Source organism: Bos indicus, chromosome 9 (genome assembly GCF_029378745.1).
Source record: "Bos indicus isolate NIAB-ARS_2022 breed Sahiwal x Tharparkar chromosome 9, NIAB-ARS_B.indTharparkar_mat_pri_1.0, whole genome shotgun sequence".
Lineage (NCBI taxonomy): Eukaryota > Metazoa > Chordata > Mammalia > Artiodactyla > Bovidae > Bos > Bos indicus.
This window is the reverse complement of record NC_091768.1, coordinates 89,636,478-89,656,745: the sequence shown is the minus strand read 5'-3', so window position 1 is coordinate 89,656,745 and position 20,268 is coordinate 89,636,478. Positions and strand designations below refer to the sequence as shown.

General features: G+C 38.7%; 1 protein-coding gene and 1 long non-coding RNA gene across 7 annotated transcripts in view; one reads left to right on the top strand and one right to left on the bottom strand.

The window, feature by feature from the left end:
- Positions 1 to 20,268, top strand: part of SYNE1 (spectrin repeat containing nuclear envelope protein 1) — a 505,866-nt gene that overhangs the window by 417,768 nt on the left and 67,830 nt on the right. For all 6 annotated transcript variants that reach the window (XM_070796399.1, XM_070796398.1, XM_070796402.1 and 3 more), the window contains 2 exons: positions 5,430 to 5,588; positions 8,582 to 8,748. In XM_070796399.1, coding sequence (XP_070652500.1) covers positions 5,430 to 5,588; positions 8,582 to 8,748 — 326 coding nt within the window. The remainder of the gene's footprint in view (positions 1 to 5,429; positions 5,589 to 8,581; positions 8,749 to 20,268) is intronic.
- On the bottom strand, positions 14,105 to 20,146 carry LOC139184974 (uncharacterized). The gene is made up of 2 exons (XR_011568534.1): positions 19,847 to 20,146; positions 14,105 to 18,312 (listed from the first exon to the last, which is right to left on the bottom strand). It is a non-coding gene; the product is annotated as an uncharacterized lncRNA (long non-coding RNA).

The window sequence follows — 20,268 nt, the reverse complement described above, 5'->3', positions numbered from 1 at the left end:
GCTTATAGTCTAATTCCCAACTTTTTTTTTTTTTTGAGAAAACTTCTTCAGTATCTTTGTTCAACTGTTTTTTAAATGGAAATATAGTTAATTTACAGTGTTGTGTTAGTTTCAGGTTTTCAGGACAGTGATTCAGAATATGTGTGTGTGTGTGTATGTGTGTGTGTGTGTGTATATATAATTTTAAGATTATTTTCCATTATCAGTTATTATAAGATTGAATATAGTTCTTTGTGCTATACAGTAGGGCATTGTCAGTTATCTATTTTATATATAGTAGTGTTTATATGTTAGTTCCCTGCCCTCAGTCACTGTTTCCTTTGGTAACCATAAGTTTCTTTTCTATGTCTGTTAATCTACTTTTGTTCTGTAAATAAAATCATTTATGTTATTTTTTTTTTAGATTCCACATATAAGTGGTATCATATAATATTTTCCTTTCTGTGACTTACTTCACTTAATATGATAATCTCTAAACCCATTCATGTTACTTCAAAGTCATTATTTGATTATCTTTTATGGCTAAGAATAATTCATCTGTTGATGAACACTTAGGTTGCTTCTATGTCTTGGCTATTCTAAATAGTGCTGCTTTGGACATAGGGGTACATTTATCTTTTCGAATTACATCTATGCCCAGAAGTAGAGTTGCAGGATCATACAGCAACTCGGTTTGTAGTTTTGAAAGAACCTCCATACTGTTCTCCATAGTGGCTACACCAATTTACATTCCCACCAGCAGTGTAGGAAGGATCCTTTTCCATGCTTTCTCTAGCATTTATTATTTGTGGACTTTTTGATGATAGTCATTCTGACAAGTATGAGTTGTTACTTCATTGCAGTTTTAATTTGCCTTTCTCTAACAATTAGTGATATGGAACATTTTTCATATGCCTGTCAGCCATCTGTATGTCTTCTGTAGAGAAATGTCTATTTAGATCTTCTGCTCATTTGTTGATTGAGTTTCTTTCTTTCTTTTTTTTTTTTAATTGAGCTGTGTGAGCTGGTCGTATATTTTGGAAATGAATCCCTTGTCAGTTGCCTTGTTTACAAATATTTTCTTCTGTTCTGTAGGTTGCCTTTTCATTTTGTTTATGGTTTTCTTTGCTGTGCAAAAGCTCCTAAGTTTAGTTAGGTCCCATTTGTTTATTTTTGTTTTTATTTCCATTACTCTATGAGATGGATCAAAAAAAATATTGCTGGAATTTATGTCAGTAAGTGTTCCACCTGTGTTTTCCTCCAGGTGTTTTTATAGTATTTAGTTTTGCATTTAGGTCTTTAATCCATTTTGAGTTGATTTTTGTAGACAGTGTTAGAGAAATGTTCTAATTTCATTCCATGTAGCTGCCCAATTTTCCCATCAACATTTATTGAAAAACTGTCTTTTCTCCACTGTATATGCTTGCCTCCTCTGTTGTAGATTAATTCACCATAGGTGCATGGGTTTATTTCTGGGCTTTCATTGAACCATGTGCCTGTTTTTGTGCCAGTACCATACTGTTTTCATTACTGTAGCTTTGTAGTATAGTCTGAAGTCAGACAGCCTGATTCTTTCAGCTTTGTTTTTCTTTCTCAAGATTTCTTTGACTGTTCAGTCTTTTGTGTTTCCATACAAATTTTGAAATTTTTTGTTCCTGCCATTGGTGATTTGATACAGATTACATTGACTCTGTCAATTGTGTTGAATAGTATGGTGATTTTAACAATATTGATTCTTCCAATCCAAGAACACAGTATTTTTTTTGCATCTCTTTGTATAGTCTTCAATCTCCATCAGCATCTTACAATTTTCAGAGTACAGATCTTTTGCTTCCTTATGAAGGTTTATTCCTAGGTATTTTATTCTTTTTCATGTAATTAGCTCCCATTCTTTTCTAAGAGACAGAATCAGAGATTTGGGGCTGTAAGGAACCTTGAATATTATTTACCTAATCAATAACAGAGCCAGCCCTCACGGAATTGCTAACTAGGAAGTGTGTAACACCTTAGAAATATTTTCACATTCATTTGAAAAAGAAAATTCATTAAATAATCATTGAAAAGTAAAATAAATCTATGGAAAAATGGCATATAGGTATTAAAGCAAAATGTAGCAAAATGTGAACAGTTTTAGTCTACGGAGTATGTCATAGCTGTTTACCACACAATTCCTTCAACTTTTCTGTATGTCTGATGTTTTTCATAATAAAATGTTAGTGTAAAAAGGAAAATTGAGAGGTAAGTGTTTAATGCAGTGAGATGAATGGCAGAAGTCTAGCATTATCAACTTGACTGTACGGAATGTCTGCAAAAGTGGATCATCTTCTTGCCACTCAAATAACATTGTATTTTACTAACATGCAGTTTAACTCAACTAGAAGCATTCCATAGTATCTTAGCCAGTACTGCAAAGACAAGAGTATTATGAAGTCAGAAAAGTTTAGAATTCTCAAAAGGATCATTCTAGTCCTAGAAATAAGAAAATAAATCCATTGTATCTACAATGCATAAGGAACAAAAAAAAGTCAGTAATAAAAAAAAAAAATTAAGAAATGGGCATGGAATTTGACCAGACAGTTCTCCAAAGAAGTCATACAAATGGTCAAGAATATGAAAAGATTCTCCATATCATTAGCCTTCAGGGAAATGCAAATCAAAACCACAGTGAAATATCGCTTTATATCCACTAGGATGCCTGTAATCCAAAAGACAGATAATAACAGATATTGGTGAGGATGTGAAGAAATTGGAGCCCTACTGAGAGTGGGAATATAAAATGGTGTAGGCATTTAGAAAACAATCTGTGGTGTTACTGTACAACTCAGCAAGTCTACTTCTGGGTATACACCCCCAAAGAAATGAAATTTATGTCCAGACAAACACTTGCACTCAAATGTTCATAGCAGTGTTATTCATAACAGCCCCAAAGCAGACACAACTCACATGTTCATTGGTAGATGAATTGAAAAATAAAATGTGCTATGTGCTGTGCTTTAGTCACTCAGTCGTGTCCAGCTCTTTGTGACACCATGGACTGTAGCCTGCCAGGCTCCTCTGTCCATGGAGATTCTCCAGACAAGAATACTGGAGTGGGTTGCCATGGCCTCCTCCAGGGGATCTTCCCAACCCATGGATCGAACCCAGGTCTCCTGCATTGCAGGCAGATTCTTTATCATCTGAGCAACAAGGGAATCCCCAAAAATGTGCTATCAGTTCAGTTCAGTTCAGTTCAGTTCAGTCGCTCAGTCCTGTATGACTCTTAGCAACCCCATGAATCGCAGCACGCCAGGCCTCCCTGTCCATCACCAACCCCCGGAGTTCACCCAAATTCATGTCCATCGAGTTGGTAATGCCATCCAGCCATCTCATCCTCTGTCGTCCCCTTCTCCTCCTGCCCTCAATCCGTCCCAGCATCAGAGCCTTTTCCAATGAGTCAACTCTTCGCGTGAGGTGGCCAAAGTACTGGAGTTTCAGCTTTAGCATCATTCCTTCCAAAGAACACCCAGGGCTGATCTCGTTTAGAATGGACTGGTTGGATCTCCTTGCAGTCCAAGGGACTCTCAAGAGTCTTCTCCAGCACCACAGTTCAAAAGCATCAATTCTTCGGCACTCAGCTTTCTTCACAGTCCAACTTTCACATCCATACATGACCACTGGAAGAACCAACCATAGCCTTGACTAGACAGACCTTTGTTGGCAAAGTAATGTCTCTGCTTTTGAATATGCTATCTAGGTTGGTCATAACTTTCCTTCCAAGGAATAAGCATCTTTTAATTTCATGGCTGCAGTCACCATCTGCAGTGATTTTGGAGCCCCCAAAAATAAAGTCTGACACTGTTTCCACTGTTTCCCCATCTATTTCCCATGAAGTGATGGGACCAGATGCCATGATCTTCATTTTCTGAATGTTGAGCTTGAAGCCAACTTTTTCACTCTCCTCTTTCACTTTCATCAAGAGGTTTTTAGTTCCTCTTCACTTTCTGCCATTAGGGTGGTGTCATCTGTATATCTGAGGTGATTGATATTTCTCCCGGCAATCTTGATTCCAGCTTGTGGTTCTTCCAGCCCAGCATTTCTCATGATGTACTCTGCATAGAAGTTAAATAAGCAGGGTGACAATATACAGCCTTGACGTACTCCTTTTCCTGTTTGGAACCAGTCTGTTGTTCCATGTCCAGTTCTAAGTATTGCTTCCTGACCTGCAAATAGGATTCTCAAGAGGTAGGTCAGGTGGTCTGGTATTCCCATCTCTTTCAAAATTCTCCACAGTTTTTTGTGATCCACAGTCAAAGGCTTTGGCATAGTCAAGAAAGCAGAAATAGATGTTTTTCTGGAACTCTCTTGCTTATTCGATGATCCAGCGGATGTTGGCAATTTGATCTCTGGTTCCTCTGCCTTTTCTAAAACCAGCTTGAACATCTGGAAGTTCATGGTTCACGTATTGCTGAAGCCTGGCTTGGAGAATTTCGAGCATTACTTTTCTAGTGTGTGAGATGAGTGCAATTGTGTGGTAGTTTGAGCGTTCTTTGGGATTGGAATGAAAACTGACCTTTTCCAGTCCTGTGGCCACTGCTGAGTTTTCCAAATTTGCTAGAAAGTAGATTAAGGTTGGGAGGAAGATGCTGGGGTAGGCAAGGGAGTGAGTTATGATGGGTACGGAGCGGGGCAGGGGCCAGGTGTTGTACTGATGACAATCTTACAACATTGATTGTGCTGGTAGTTGTAAAACTCTGTTAATAAACGAAAAAACCACTGAGTTGTACACTTTATAAACAGACAAATTGTATGGTGTGGAAATTACATCTCAGTAAGGCTGTTATATGAAAAAGAAACAAGGATACATAAATAAAAAAGAAAACCAGCAGAGATATAAAAGAATTTGCTCAAAGTAAAGTGATCAGGATAGAGCTGATCAGGAACTGAGCTCTCCCACTGTGTCCCTTGGTCCACCCTCTTTAGACACCTGACGCTCAACTTTCCTTCCTTCCTTTCTTCCCTATTTTTCTTTCTTTTCCCTTTTCCTTCCTTCTTTTGTCTTTTCTTTTTTTCCTGCCCATCCCCTTTCCCCTTTTCTTATTCTTTTCTTGTTTCTTGTTTATATATTTTTTTAGTTAAAGTACATTCAGTAATCCCGTATCATAGCTACAGAACCAACTATAGTGAGAAACTGGATTGTTCAGAACCTTTTATAAGAGAACGGGCATGTGGCTCTTGGGAGGGAAGTAGAGGATTCAGGGTCTCCCACTCATACTTAATAGCAAATCCTGGTTGTGAAACTCACTAGGCTAGAGCAGTGTCCTGGGCCTGAGCCTCCGGGAACAGTGGCCTAAAGAGATGCACGACCAGTGCTTGTCTTAGGCCACCCAACAAACTTTGTTTGCTTCTTCCCTCAGGCTATGAGTTCCACTCTGATTATCCTGTTGCGTTTTCTCCCACTTTGAACTTTTCAGCTCTCCTTAAGGCGACAGCAAGTAAGTGAGAGGCTGAACGAGTGGGCCGTCTTCAGTGAAAAGAACAAGGAGCTTTGCGAATGGCTGACTCAGATGGAAAGCAAGGTCTCTCAGAATGGAGACATTCTCATTGAAGAAATGATTGAGAAGCTCAGGAAGGTAACAGATGTGTGGCTACGTGTGTTTTACTCTTCTAGTGTTTAGGCGTTGGTACGAAGATGGCCTTACTCCTGGTTACTTTCCCGACAAAGGAGCACTCTGTTACAAACACTTCTTGACATAAAATTAATGTGCCTGGAAAGGCTTCTTTGACATATAAATTATATTGAATATTTTCAGTTTGTGATGAAATAGATTGTCTGCTGATAGATAACGCTCAGTTTTTGGATTTTATCTGCCTGTTCAGTAGGAATTATTTATGTGTATTAGTTTTCTTTGTTTTTAATCAGAGTATAATTGATTTATTGTTTGTTTTTAAAGAGGTAAAAATCACTAGAGAGGAACTAAAAGAAAAAATTCCTAGGATCCATTAAACTGGCATTTTCTCTATAAACCATGATTTATAGACAGTTACAGAAATGAGGACTTTTCTGGGCATTTTAGCTTCATATTAATTTCAAGGTATATATGATGATGAGAGTATATTTTTATGTTCAAATGCATCCAGAATGTTTTTAATGTCTATATAGGATTGGTCAGATTTAATAGCATTTTAAAAGGTTTTTGATGGTTCCAGTGGTGTTTCCACACTGCATTTGAACAATTAATCATTTAAATTTTATATTTCTCTTAAGCACATATTGCCATCTGAAATACAGTACATGTTCCTGATTTACTTGTTTGTTATCTGTCTACACTGGAAGCCCCAGTGGCCTGTAAGCTTTATGGGAACAGGAACTTCGTCAGTTTTGTTCACTGCTGTAGCTCCTGACTTCTCAGAAGTACTCAGCCATTATTTATTGAATAAATGGACAATAGCTTCACTCATTCTTAAAAAATATATAAATAAGTATTAGGAAAAATTCCCTTTGTCTATGAAGTTATTTATATTATATGTTGTCTTTCGGAATTGTATTTTTTTTTTCTCTATGGGTGTGCACAGGCACATATACAGAAAAACAAAAACTCTGAAGCCAAGATGTGATATTAATAACTTTATAGGTTTACACTTAAAAGTGCAAGTTCTAAGCATCAGCATTTCTATTGGATCCGAATAGCCCAATAGAACATCTTATGGAAAAACCCAAAAGAACTTTTTGATTAACCCAATGTATTTAATATTGTAAAGCTTTAAAATGTGGACTGAGACAATACATATTTCATTTAAGCATCTGTAACAGTTCTACCCTTTGCTGGTTTATGGGTGTCAGAGAACGTTCTATTAGACATGATTAATGTAATAGGTTTTATAGTGAAAGTTGCTATAGAATAAATTTTGACCAAGCGTATTTATACTCCAATTGATTTTATCATGAAATTTAAGATCCATGTTTTGGGGGGTATGGAAAAAACTGTCTCCTGAGCAAAATGCCAAGCGTAATTTAAAATTTAGAAAAACTGTACCTTGGCACACAGATGATTTTGTTATACTGTTTAGTAACCTTTAAAATATGGACTATACCATTTTGTATATATATATATAATTATGGACTCTAAAAACGTTTTCATGAGCTTGCACTATGTGGTGTCTCTTTTGTAAAGAAAAATAATAGTCTTGGTAATTTTTTCAACTTAGGATAAAGAAATTAATAAACAGACTGTAACTATGATGTGGGTACCTACTGGCCTTAACACTCAGCATTTTGCTTTAAAAACAACCTAGGCAGATTCTTTTACTATAAATACTGTTCTAGGGTTGGAGTAATTCCATTGAATTAAACGTTTCTCAGTAAAATAATCTCAAATTTGTAATGGCATATTGTAACTATTAATAAGCATTTATTTCATTGGTCTTTGACTCCCACAAGGTTGAAGTAACATAGAAAGGTGAGTGGGTGGGGTACTGAGTCTGAGGACAGCATTCAACCCTGAATAGAATGAAGTTTCACTGGCTCCTCCTGTTCTTTGGGGGCCCTTTTTACTGACTTGAAAAGGTAGCCCTGTTCCCAAGGTAATTTTAGAGCAATAGAAGGCTAAAATACCCATATCCTTATAATACCTGTGTTTGTATATTATTTTCATGAGAAAATATTTGCTGCCTGCCTAACAGAAGCTTAAACCAAAAATGAAAAAGTTGATTCTAAATTTTGGATGCTGTCACTATGGCAAGAAACTAAGAGGACCATTGGTCCAGAGGCTGGGGGGGAGGGAAGAGGGGACAGATAGGGGTCAAGAGGAGATGGCCTTTATCATCCCTTTAATCATACTGTTCAGTGGTCTATCTCAGTGACCTTACTGTAGACCATACTGAGAGCCTGTCCTTCTTACCTAAAACAGTCTTTCGGAGGAGCTCCTATAGAAACTGGGTAAATGAGGGAGATTTGAGACCCATTGATCCTCTAAGACTAAAGGTCATTATTCTTGAGACTTATGTCAATGATTTATGGGTTGTAAAATCAGCATTTTACACTGTATAGAAGATAGCTCCTTAAAATGAAAGTAGTAATCTTTTAAAACATTCTGCCAAGTAACAATTGACATTCACACACACGGGCACACACACATATATATTTAGATATACATACATGCAGACACATCTTATAAGCCTCTTGGCAGTTAACGTGTAGGAGGATTGATTCTAAATAGAACATGTGGTTGGTGATTACAGCAGTAAGGTATAACTTCCCAGCATTGAAATTCTTCAAGTTTTGTCTTTTGTTTCTATGTATATACTTACATTTTTTTAATGCCTATTTTAAGTAAAAAGAAAGCCTCCCCCTGCCCCTTAAGAACATCTATTCCCTTTAAAAAGATCTATATAAAAATTCAATCTGGACTTTGCCTATGTACTGAAAATCTGGACTTTGCCTAAATACTGAAAATAGCAGGTACCATTAATTCCTGTGTACTAGGACTCATATTCACATAGTGTTCCCTATGCCCAAACTATTTCCAAGCCGTAGAAAACTGTAATTACCCTGTTTCTAGTAGAGCTAGGCTGAATACATCAAGAACATGCTTTCTGACCTCTGTGATTGCTATTTATTACACAGGATTATCAAGAGGAAATTGCAATTGCCCAAGAGAACAAAATACAGCTCCAGCAAATGGGAGAACGGCTGGCTCGAGCCAGCCATGAAAGCAAAGCGTCTGAGATTGAGTACAAGCTTGGCAAGATCAATGACCGGTGGCAGCACCTTCTGGACCTCATGGCAGCCAGGTAAAAAGGACCCCTGTCAACAGGACACATGTGCAGAATCTCAGCACATTCAGGCCACCTTCCATTGCAGCTGCAAGTCATCCGATAAATCTCTGCGTTCCTCATCCCACCACCTTAGTTCATGCTTGTCTCATAAATGTCACTTTCATTAACTTTAAAATTCCCCTTCTTGCTCATAAATTCAGTGGTGTTTTCATTTCACTAAAAGAGAGAAAGTCATATCCAAACAAAATCTGTCCCCGAGGGAAGAGTCTTTATTCTGAGGCTTCATAGTACTCAACTTCCTATAAGAAAGAGAGTGAAACTGCTGACAAGTATCTGTGGAGGGTGTGTTTGTCTGAAGTGGCAAAAAATATATATACATATATGTATTATATTGTATTATATTATACATACAGTGTGTATTTATATATTATATGTATTTATAAAATATATAAAATTATATTCCTACAATATTTCTTCTTAGTAAGATGTGGGAATGAAGCTAATTATTGTCACTTGCTTGGGGTGTAAAAATAACCTGCTGCATTACTGTATTTTGTACTTAGCTTTAGTGATATCTGTAAGTGTCTGCTTCGTGTCTGAGAGGAATATTACATCAGTTTTTGTTGTGGAAATGTTACTGAAAGGACGAGGTGGGGTACAGCTGCTCACTGCTCAAAAGGCAATAAACAGGCCAGGTTGGTGAAGAGGAAAGTTTGCTTTATTTCAGATGCCACCAACTTGGGGAGAGGGGTGGACATCTGTCCAAAGGCCAACTCCCCCCACCACCACCACACACACACACATACACACACACACAGCAACCGGGGGGCAAGAGCTTTTATAGACAGAAGGAGGGGGCTACATGCAGAAACAGCACAGTCAGCTCTGACAGTCATCTTCAGATTGGTCATCGGTGGTCTGACCAGTGTCATTTTGATTGTTTTAGGTACAGTTAATCTTCAGTTCCAAGGTCCATTTGTTCCCATTTCTTTGTGGCCAGTTCTCAGAATTGTGACAACTCATGTTCTGGGTACAGTCTGGTCATCATGTAGTTAACTTTTCCACCTGGTGTTTTGGTATCTATAAGACAGCTCACAGGATATGGCTCAGAATATTATCTATAGCCCTTGAGAAAGGACTAAAGGTCCTTGACTATGCTTAATGACCACATTATTATTATTTAGTCTCCTCTGAGTGTTTTCCTTTGTTTCTATATTTCTTACTTCTCTGATTAAACTTATTCTTTGACTAAGGTTTTCCAAAGACGAAAGGCAGGCAGAGGACATGGGTGGGAGGTGGGGGGTGGAAGGACCATAGGGTTCTGCTCCATTTCAGAAGGCAGAGTTCCGCTGCTGCTGCTAAGTCATTTCAGTCGTGTCCGACTCTGTGCAACCCCATAGACGGCAGCCCACCAGGCTCCCCCATCCCTGGGATTCTCCAGGCAAGATCACTGGAGTGGGTTGCCATTTCCTTCTCCAATGCATGAAAAGTGAAAGTGAAGTCGCTCAGTCATGTCCGACTCTTCGTGACCCCATGGACTGCAGCCTACCAGGTTCCTCCGTCCATGGGATTTTCCAGGCAACCTCTTGAGTGGGGTGCCATTGCCTTCTCTGGAAGGCAGAGTGAGAGAAATATAAAAGTCCAAAAGAAAAAAAAAATCTGAGAAACTTTACTAGCAGTATAAAAATCTGATATGCCTGAATGAACTATTATGTTACTTGACATAAGGGTTATTTGTAAAGGGAAAAGCTGGATAGATGCTTGATTTGAAGTAAACTTTGCTTCGTGTGGGACTATAGCCTCCATGAGGGCAGGCGTCTTTGTCCGTTCTGTTCACTGGCTGTCACTAGCACCAAAAACAGTGCCTGAACACAGTTTGGACTCAGTAAATATTTGCAGGAATGTATGAATGAATATTTGAATGGACAGTCTTCTTTATAGCAGTTAGGAAAGTTAGAATGTCACAAATGCTTCTGATTCACAGTTGTTTTGGAGCCATCCCACAATACACTTTATAAAAAATCTGGATTATTTTCCCTAGCCATGAAGGTAGATGTGAAATAGTGCCTTTTGAATACTGTGCGCCCGTAAAGACTGCATATGGGCATGACAATTCCATATGTTGATTTTGAAAACATTTAGTTTAGGCTTTTTTCTATAAGGGAGTTCTCAAAAAGCGTCTAATTTATGAAGCAAATGAGGCTATAGTTTTAGTAATAATATAATAAAAAGGGAACAAGCGTTAACCAGGTTTTAAAATGTTAGACAGTAGGACTCTAATAGCTAACACTGAACCTTTAGCTTGTCCCAGTGACCATGCTACAGGCTTCATGTGCATCTTCTTGTGTGTTTACAGCATCCTTTGAGATGGGTATTATTGTTATACCCATTTTCCAGGTGTGGAATGCTGAGGCTCAGGCTTGCTCCTGGTCGTGCACATACTGAGTGGCAGAGTCTGCATTCTTTGACTCTGCAGCCCATGCCCTGCACAGTTCTGCCTGCCAAGTTTGTGACTTCTTTGTCCCTGTTCCAGAGAATGCAATTAAAAGGAAATTAGGTTGTTATTTATTTCTACAGGCTTTCCTGGTGCCTTAGTGATAAAGAACCCACCTGCCAATGTAGGAGACGTGAGTTCAATCCCTGGGTCAGGAAGATCCCTTGAAGAAGAAGTGGCAACCCACCCCAGTATTCTTGCCTGGGAAATCCCATGGACAGAGGAGCTTGACAGGCTACAGTCCACGGGGTCTCAAGAGTCAGACTGATTTAGTGGCTGAACAATGACAACAATTTATTTCTATAACCGAACTTTCTGGTTCTATTTGTAAAGGACTGATAGTGACCGTGAGAGATTTCGGGGATACAAAGACAGAGGCCCCTTTCTTCAAGTGGGCATATAGACATGCAAAGAAATCAAGTAAAATGACTCACTAAATGCCCTGATAAAAGTATATAAAGAGATGGAAACTTAACGGTTCAGCTTAAACTACTTGAAATATTTAGGCATATGTAGATTTTAGAACCTCAATACCATGTTTAGCCTCACTTCTCAGGCACTGATAACCAAACCTTGTTTCAGAGGGAAGATCTGAAGCCTTTGTGCTAAAAAATACCCTTCTTTGGGAAGCCACCTACTTGGTAAACATCCCTGGATTTTTTTTTGGTCGGATTATGACTCAAAGATTGATTTGCATTGCCATGTAATCCAGTTAAAGTAGTCAATATTCTTTTCCAATTTTTAGTGCTTCAATGCTGTGGAATATGGGGCTGCATGAAATCAAAAAAATTTTTAATATAATTTAATCACAAGCAATTAGTTTAGTGTATGCCCAGCTGTTAGCCAACATTGTATAAAATGAGCTAGGTGTTTACTCCTCAAAGTCATGCTTATTTATAACTTTTCTGTCTAGTTTTTGTTTGTTCATTTTTGTTTTTGGGGGTATTTTTGGCCACGTGATATGGCCTGTGGGATCTTAGTTCCCCTACCGGGAATTGAACGTTCACCCCTGCATTAGAAGGGAAGAGTCTTAACCACTGGAGTGCTTAGGAAGTCCTCTGTATAGTTTATTCAGTCAAGAATTTTTTAGATATTACTTAGTTTATTCTTCCAAAGACATATTAGTAAATTTGAATCAATTGAATACAGGCTTCCTAGGTGGCCCAGTAAAGTATCCGCCTGTGATGCAGGAGACTCAAGAGACGTGGGTTCAATCCCTGGGTTGGGAAGATCCCCTAGGGTAGGAAATGGCAACCCACTCCAGTATTCTTGCCTGGAGAACCTCATGGACAGAGGAGCCTGGTGGGCTGCAGTCCATGGGGTTGCTAAGAGTCGGGCATGACTGATACACAGATGTAATACATATTGTCCATTTCTAATTGTCTCGTTCCAACACGGACGGTATGACATACTGACTGTTGGTTTGTCCTGAGGTTTAATGCCACGCTGAATTCATAGTTCTTGGAGTATCTCCTAAATGGCTCTCAGCCATCACATTTGCTTTCTTTCCATTGTTTGGTTTACTGGCATTTCACTAGTGCACAGGCTAGATGCCCATCTCCCACACCCATCTTCAACTGTGACCTGCCAGTTGAAATACTAAGTTCCTATGATTCAGTCTCATTCTGTCCGCCTCCCTCTTCCAAAAAAATTTTTTAACATTGATTCATTAAAGCAGAACATAACTTGTCTTTTGATATTTTTATGTTGTTTTGGTGCTTTTTGGGGAATAGAGAAGTTGTTATTGAAGATGATCATATTTTCAGGTGAACAGCTTTCCAGCTAACAGGAAATGGGGGGAAGAAAAGAAAGAAAGAAGATTCATAGATAATAACCTGTTATGTACGAATAGAATCCATAACTTTGAGTCAGCTTCCTATTACTAATTGATTAGCTAGCTTAGACCACTCTAAGTGCACAGTAGATGTGTTTTGCATTGAATTTTTCGACTGTTACCAAGCATTGTCAGCTTTTTAAGATAACAAAAATTTTGCAGTTATTTTTAGGGCTCAATGGATAAGGTTCCAGTATGCTTTCTAGTCCTACTCAGTCCAATGTAACAGTGACTGGCTTACATGCTATTTAATGGCTATTTAAATGAGCTGAAATGGAATACAATTCATTTAGAATTTAATTTTAATTATGATCAGTTGCACAGGAACATTTCCAGTGCTCAGAAACCACACGAGGATAGTGGCTACCTTACTGGATACTGCAGACACAGAACATTTTCATCATCCTAGAAAGCTCTGTTGGTCAGTGCTAGCCTAGACAAAAGCATTTCTGAGCTTTCACCTTTAATTAAGAGTCAACATAATTAACAGTCATCAGTGTAACTGATAATTTCTGTAACACTGTCTTCAAGGAGTCTAGCTCTCATTTCTGAACCCTATGCAAAAACCCAAATGGCAGTTTTCCAGAGCCTGGACTGACAGAAAACATCCTGTAGCCTTAGTTGTTCAGAGCTTCTAATAAATAGAAAATGCTTTATTCAGTGTTTCCCATCTTGGTGTCTAGGAAGGTCAGATTCAAGTTGTTTACTCTGTTGTGATGACCTTTCTTTTTTTAGTTAACTGGACTCCCTAATAGAAAGATATTCTTCTTTCCCCACCAAACCTAAAATACTCATTACCAAAACAAAGCACACATTAGTTATGTGTTACTTTAATAATGAAATTGTTAGTCCCCCAACTCTTTGAGATCCTATGGACAGTTGCCCTCCAGGCTCCTCTGTCCATGGGATTTCTCAGGCAAGAATACTGGAGTGGCTTGCCATTTCCTATTTGAGGGGATCTTTCCAAGCTAGGGATCAAACCCAGGTCTCCTGCATTGCAGGCGGATTCTTTACCATCCGAGTTACCAGGGAATCCAGTAAAGTTATTATTTTAATAATAGCTTTATTGAGATATAATTCACATACCATACAACTTATCTGTCAAAAGTATTCAATTCAGTGATTTTTTTTCACAGAACTCTGCATTTTCCGTCATTGTTGTTGCTCAGTCACTAAGTTGTGTCCAACTCTTTGTGATCCCATGAACTGCAACACACCCGACAGTCCTTCACTATCTCCGAGTTTGTTCAAAATCACATCCGTTGAGTCCGTGATGCCATCCAACCATCTCATCCTCTGTTGCTCGCTTCTCCTTTTGCCGTCAATCTTTCCCAACATCAAGGTCTTTTCCAATGAATTGGCTCTTCGAATCAGGTAGCCAAAGGATTGAAGCTTCAACATCAGTCCTCCCAGTGAATATTCAGGGTTGATTTCATTTAGGATTGATTGGTTTGATTTCCTTGCTGTCGAAGGGACTCTCAAGAGTCTTCTCCAGCACCAAAGTTCCTAAGCATTAAATTCTTCAGCACTCAGCCTTCTTTACTGTCCAACTCTCACATATGTACATCACTACTGAAAAAAATCATAGCTCTGACTATATGGACCTTTGTTGGCAAAGTAATGTCTCTGCTTTTTAATAGGAAATCTAGGTTTGTCATAGCTTTCCTTCCAAGGAGAAAGTGTCTTTTAATTTCATGCCTGTAGTCACCACCAGCAGTGATTTTAGAGCCCAAGAAAATAAAATCTCTCAGTAGTTCCATCTTTTCCCTTTCTATTTGCCATGAAGTGATGAAACAAGGTGCCATTATCTTAGTTCTTTGAATGATGAGTTTTAAGCCATCTTTTTCACTTCCTCATTCACCCTCAACAAGAGTCTCTTGAGTTCCTTTTCACTTTCTGCCACTAGAGTGGTATCATCTGCATATCTGAGGTTGTTGATATTTCTCCTGGCAATCTTAATTCCATTTTGTGATTCATCCAGCCTAGCATTTCACATGATGTACTCTGCACATAAGTTAAATAAACAGGACAGCAATATACAGCCTTGTCGTACTCCTTTCCCAATTTTGAACCAGTCCATTGTTCCATGTCCAGTTTTAACTGTTGCTTTTTGACCTGCATACAGATTTCTCAGGAGACAGGTGAGGTGGTCTGGTATTCCCATCTCTTTAAGAATTTTCAACAGTTTGTTATGATCCACACCATTAAAGGCTTTAATGTAGTCGACGAAGCAGAAGTAAATGTTTTTCTAGAATTCCCCTGATTTCTCTATGATCCAGCAGATGTTGGCAATTTGACCTCTGTTTCCTCTGCCTTTTCTAAACCCAGCTTGTACATCTGGAAGTTCTCAGTTCACATAATGCTGAAGCCCAGCCTGAAGGATTTTGAGCATAAGCTTACTAGCATGTAAAATGAGCACAATTGTTCGGTAGTTAGAACATTCTTTGGCACTGCCATTCTTTGAGATTAGAATGCAGACTGACCTTTTCCAGTCCTGTGGCCACTCATTGCTGAGTTTTCCAAATTGTCTTACATGTCAAATGCAGCATTTTTACAGCATTCTATCTTAGAAGTTTAAGTAGCACAGCTGGAATTCCATCACCTCCACTAGCCTTGTTTGTAGTGATGCTTCCTAAGGCCCACTTGACTTCAGACTCCAGGATGTCTGGCTCTAGGTGAGTGACCACACCTTCATGGTTATCTGGGTCATTAAGATCATTTTTGTAAATTTATTCTGTGTATTCTTACCACCTCTTCTTAAGCTCTTTTGTTTTTGTTAGGTCCATACTGTTTCTGTCCTTTATTGTGCCCATCCGTGCATGAAATATTCCCTTGATACCTCCAATTTTCTAGAAGAGATCGCTAGTTTCCTTTTCTATTGTTTTCCTCTATTTCTTTGCACTGTTCATTTAAGAAGACCTTCTTATCTCTCCTTGCTGTTCTCTAGGACTCTGCATTCAGTTGGGTATATCTTTCCCTTTCTCCCTTACCTTTCGCTTCTCTTCTTTTTCAGCTATTTGTAAGGCCTCCACTTTGCTTTGCATTTCTTTTTCTTTGCAGTCATTTTGGTCACCTCCTTTACAATGTCACGAACCTCTGTCCATAGTTCTTCAGGCACTCTTTCTATCAGATCTCATCCCTTGAATCTATTTGTTGCCTCCACTGTATAATCATAAGGAATTTGATTTAGGTCATACCTGAATCACATAGTGGTTTTTCCTACTTTCTTCAATTTAAGCCTGAATTTTACAATAAGGAGCTGAGCCACAGTCAGCTCCGGGTCTTGTTCTTGCTGACTATATAGAATTTCTCCATCTTTAACTGCAAAGAATATAGTCAGTTTCATTTTGGTATTGACCATCTGGTGATGTCCACGTGTAGAGACGTCTCTTGTATTATTGGAAGAGGATGTTTGCTATGACCAATGTGTTCTCTTGACAAAACTCTTTGCCCTGCTTCATTTTGTACTCCAAGACCAAACTTGCCTGTTACTCCAGGTATCTTTGACTTCCTACTTTTGCATTCCAATCCCCTATGAAGAAAACGATGTTGTTTTTGGTGTCATTCTAGAAGGTCTTGTAGGTCTTCATAGAACCAGTCAACTTAAGCTTCTTCAGCATTTGTGTTTGGGGTACAGACTTGGATTACTTGTGGTACTGAATGATTTGCCTTGGAACCAAACTAAAATCGTTCTGTTGTTTTTGAGATTGCACCCAAGCACTGAATTTTGCACTCTTTTGTTGACTACGAGGGCCACATCATTTTTTCTAGGTGATTCCTGCCCATAGCAGAGAAGGCAATGGCACCCCACTCCAGTACTTTTGCCTGGAAAATTCCATGGACAGAGGAGCCTGGTAGGCTGCAGTCCATGGGGTCGCGACAAGTCGGACACGACTGAGCGACTTCACTTTCACTTTTCACTTTCCTGCATTGGAGAAGGAAATGGCAACCTACTCCAGTGTTCTTGCCTGGAGAATCCCAGGGATGGGGGAACCTGGTGCGCTGCCCGTCTATGGGGTCGCACAGAGCTGGACACGACTAAGCGACTTAGCAGCAGCAGCAGCTTGCCCATAGTAATAGATGTAATGGTCATCTGAATTAAATTCGCCTGTTCCCATCCATTTTAGTTTACTGATTCCTAAGATGTCGATGTTCACTCTTGCCATCTCCTGCTTGATCATGTCCACTTTATCATAATTCATGGATCTCAAAAACAGGAAAAACAAATACAATTTTTAAAAACTATGGTATGCCCCCTGTATACAAAAGTGTATGAAGTATTAATAGTTCCTCTGCATATTGCTACATGGCAGAAGCTGGCAAACTCTCTCAGGACTGGATTACTAAATGACTAATATTCAAGGCTTTGTGTGTTGAACAGCCTCTGACAAAGCCCTCTGCCAATAAATCCCAAAAGCAGCCTTAGGCAGTGTGTAGAGAAACACAGTAGATTTCAGTAACATCTTATTACCAAAACAGGTAGCCAGGCATAGTTTCCAGACACCCCTCTGGGGATATAAAGATGAAAAAGAAAATGATTCCCCAAACATAAGAGTGATAAAGCAAGGATACAGGGCTTCTCACCTGAGAGCCTCCCCTCTTCTGTTTCATCTTCCTGCTCTCTCTCTCTCTGGACCGGCCAGCTCCTAATTCTTCTTCATGTTCTTCCTTTTCTCCAGATTAGATCAAGCCCTTCTTATCTAGGCTTTCTGTATACAGTCCGTAGCAGTTCCCTTGTTTATAATAAATATCCCATTTTGAAGATTATTGAAAGTTTCTTTCTTCTGTTGAAATGTCAGTGTATCAAACTTGATGACCACAGTAACCCCAGAACCTAATGTAGTTCTATGTAGTTCTTTGCATATATAGTAGTCTCTCCAGTATTTTGCTGAGCTTCTCAGCCTGAGACACAGCATGTGAAAAGTACCCTACATACAGATAGTAATATAGCAGAGCCTGGGCTTGGGGCTTCACTTGCCTGAATTATAAAATGTTTCTGCTTCACCTGCACTGTGATATTTGATGAATTACTCATCCTCTCAGTACTTCAATTATATGGTGTAAAAGGCTATCAGGAGGATTAAATGAGGTGGTACCTGTAAACCACTTAGCACAGTGAAGCGCTCAGTCAATAAATGTCATCTCTCATCCTAGAGGGAGTTTAGAGGCTCATGGAGAATAAGGAGGGCTTTGCAAAGTTGAAGCAGCTGTCCCCACTAGGGATTTCAGTCCAGTGGGAGCTCTGCCCAAACTAGAAGAAGAAGAAAAAGAAAAAGTAATTCTTGGAATTTGTGGCTGGTATTACCTCATGGTGATCCATTCAGAAAAGTCAAGCCAGAATCAGAAATGCTTTGATGCAGCAAGCTCAGAAATGACACCATCCTAGTTGGTGGCTCAGAGGTTAAAGCGTCTGCCTACAATGTGGGAGACCCGGGTTCGATCCCTGGGTCGGGAAGATCCCCTGGAGAAGGAGATGGCAACGCACTCCAGTACCCTTGCCCGGAAAATCCCATGGACGGAGGAGCCTGGTAGGCTACAGTCCATGGGGTCGCAAAGAGTTGGACACGACTGAGCGACTTCACTTTCACTTAGTTTTAGTTCACCTTGCTCTGGCTGTGTGACCTAGGGCTTACTGTATAACCTCTCTGAGTCCCGGATTCCTCATTTTCAAAGTGTTCATTAAAAATAACTGCCACTTCTCCAGTGAGACAACACAGGGGAAAGGATCAGGTATACTATCATATACTATATGTGCCAATCTTATTCTTTTAGATCACTCCATAGTTTTATGTAATGTGATTTATCTAATATTTTCCCTACGACGAAAATTTATATTATTGTCATTTTTTGCTACTACAATAACTGTGTCTGTAAAGCCTTGCCTTATATTTAGTTCATTGGAATAAATATATTGTGCTAAGAATAGTGAACATGGAAAAAAAAATAACCCATGGAAAAACGCAAATATAGTAAAAGGGAATTAATCAGTTTTTTTTAATGTTGCTAGTAATCAAGAAAAAGCAAATTTACCTTCTATTATTGAATTACAACCAATATTTTCCATCTTGATGAAAATAATATATCAGTGAAGTGATTTTTTTTTTAAAGAATAAAAATATTATATCTTTAATAGCATTTTAAAAATAATTTTATTTTTAATGAAGTTTTCTGGATTTTTTTTTTAACGTAAAAATTCAGGTTTGTTTCTTTTATAGAGAAAATATATTACTATTTTTAAAGCAATCAACTCATATAACCAGAACCAAGTGCTTTGTTTTGTATTAGTTAAAATTCATCATATTGGCCTTAAAAAAAAGCTTAGCAAATGTTTATTGCCCATTTATTTATTCATAAGTCATTTGTGCGTATGTACTTTAAAATCCTCAAAGGATTTAAAGCAGGCAGCATTGGTCACATTTCTTTTTTTAATTATCAGTAATGAATCACTTGGGAGCTTATTTTCTTTAAAAGCTTAAATTATGAAGTTTATATAGAATCAGTGCAGAAAATTTAGAAATTCTTGCAATTCCAACCCCCCCCCAAGTTAACTGAAATTCCACAAAGCAAATGAACATATTTTTTTAATTACCTTAAAATGAACATGTTATTTTTGTCACTTTATATCATTATTTTTAAAAGGACAAAGTTTGAGGTAAGTGGAGAATAGTATTTCTTCATTCCTTTTCCTGCTCAAATTGTCTATTCAAAGGTGAAGACCATTCACTTTTCAGCAGAATTTCTTGCCCATCCCATCTTCCCAAACAACCCCCTAAACTCCTACTTACATCACTTAGCTGGCAAGCAAACTGAAGAAAAATAGAAGTTGCTCCTTTTTGCTACTACAGTTTGCTGTACTTGTGGCGGTTTTGCTTGTTTGTGTTTGGGTCATTTGTCTTTTCAAATATCTTTTCCAACTTAACAGACTGCTTGCTAGAAAAGGGGGAAGGTCCTTCCAGAATGGCGATGTGTCTGCAGCCAGTCTTATTTCTGCTCCCTTCTTTCTTTAGACCTGGAGCCTCCCCCTCCTTCCAGATTACCCTGAGCCTTTCCCCTTCTTACCCTCGTGGCCTACATTCCAGGAGATCAAGCCTGGCACATGTTAATGAATGTAGGTTTTATTTAGAAGCATGACCACTTGTCACTCACTGCTCAGTGTCATATTATCAGGCAGAGACTTACCAACATTTGTCTGGAGGGAGCATTTTCA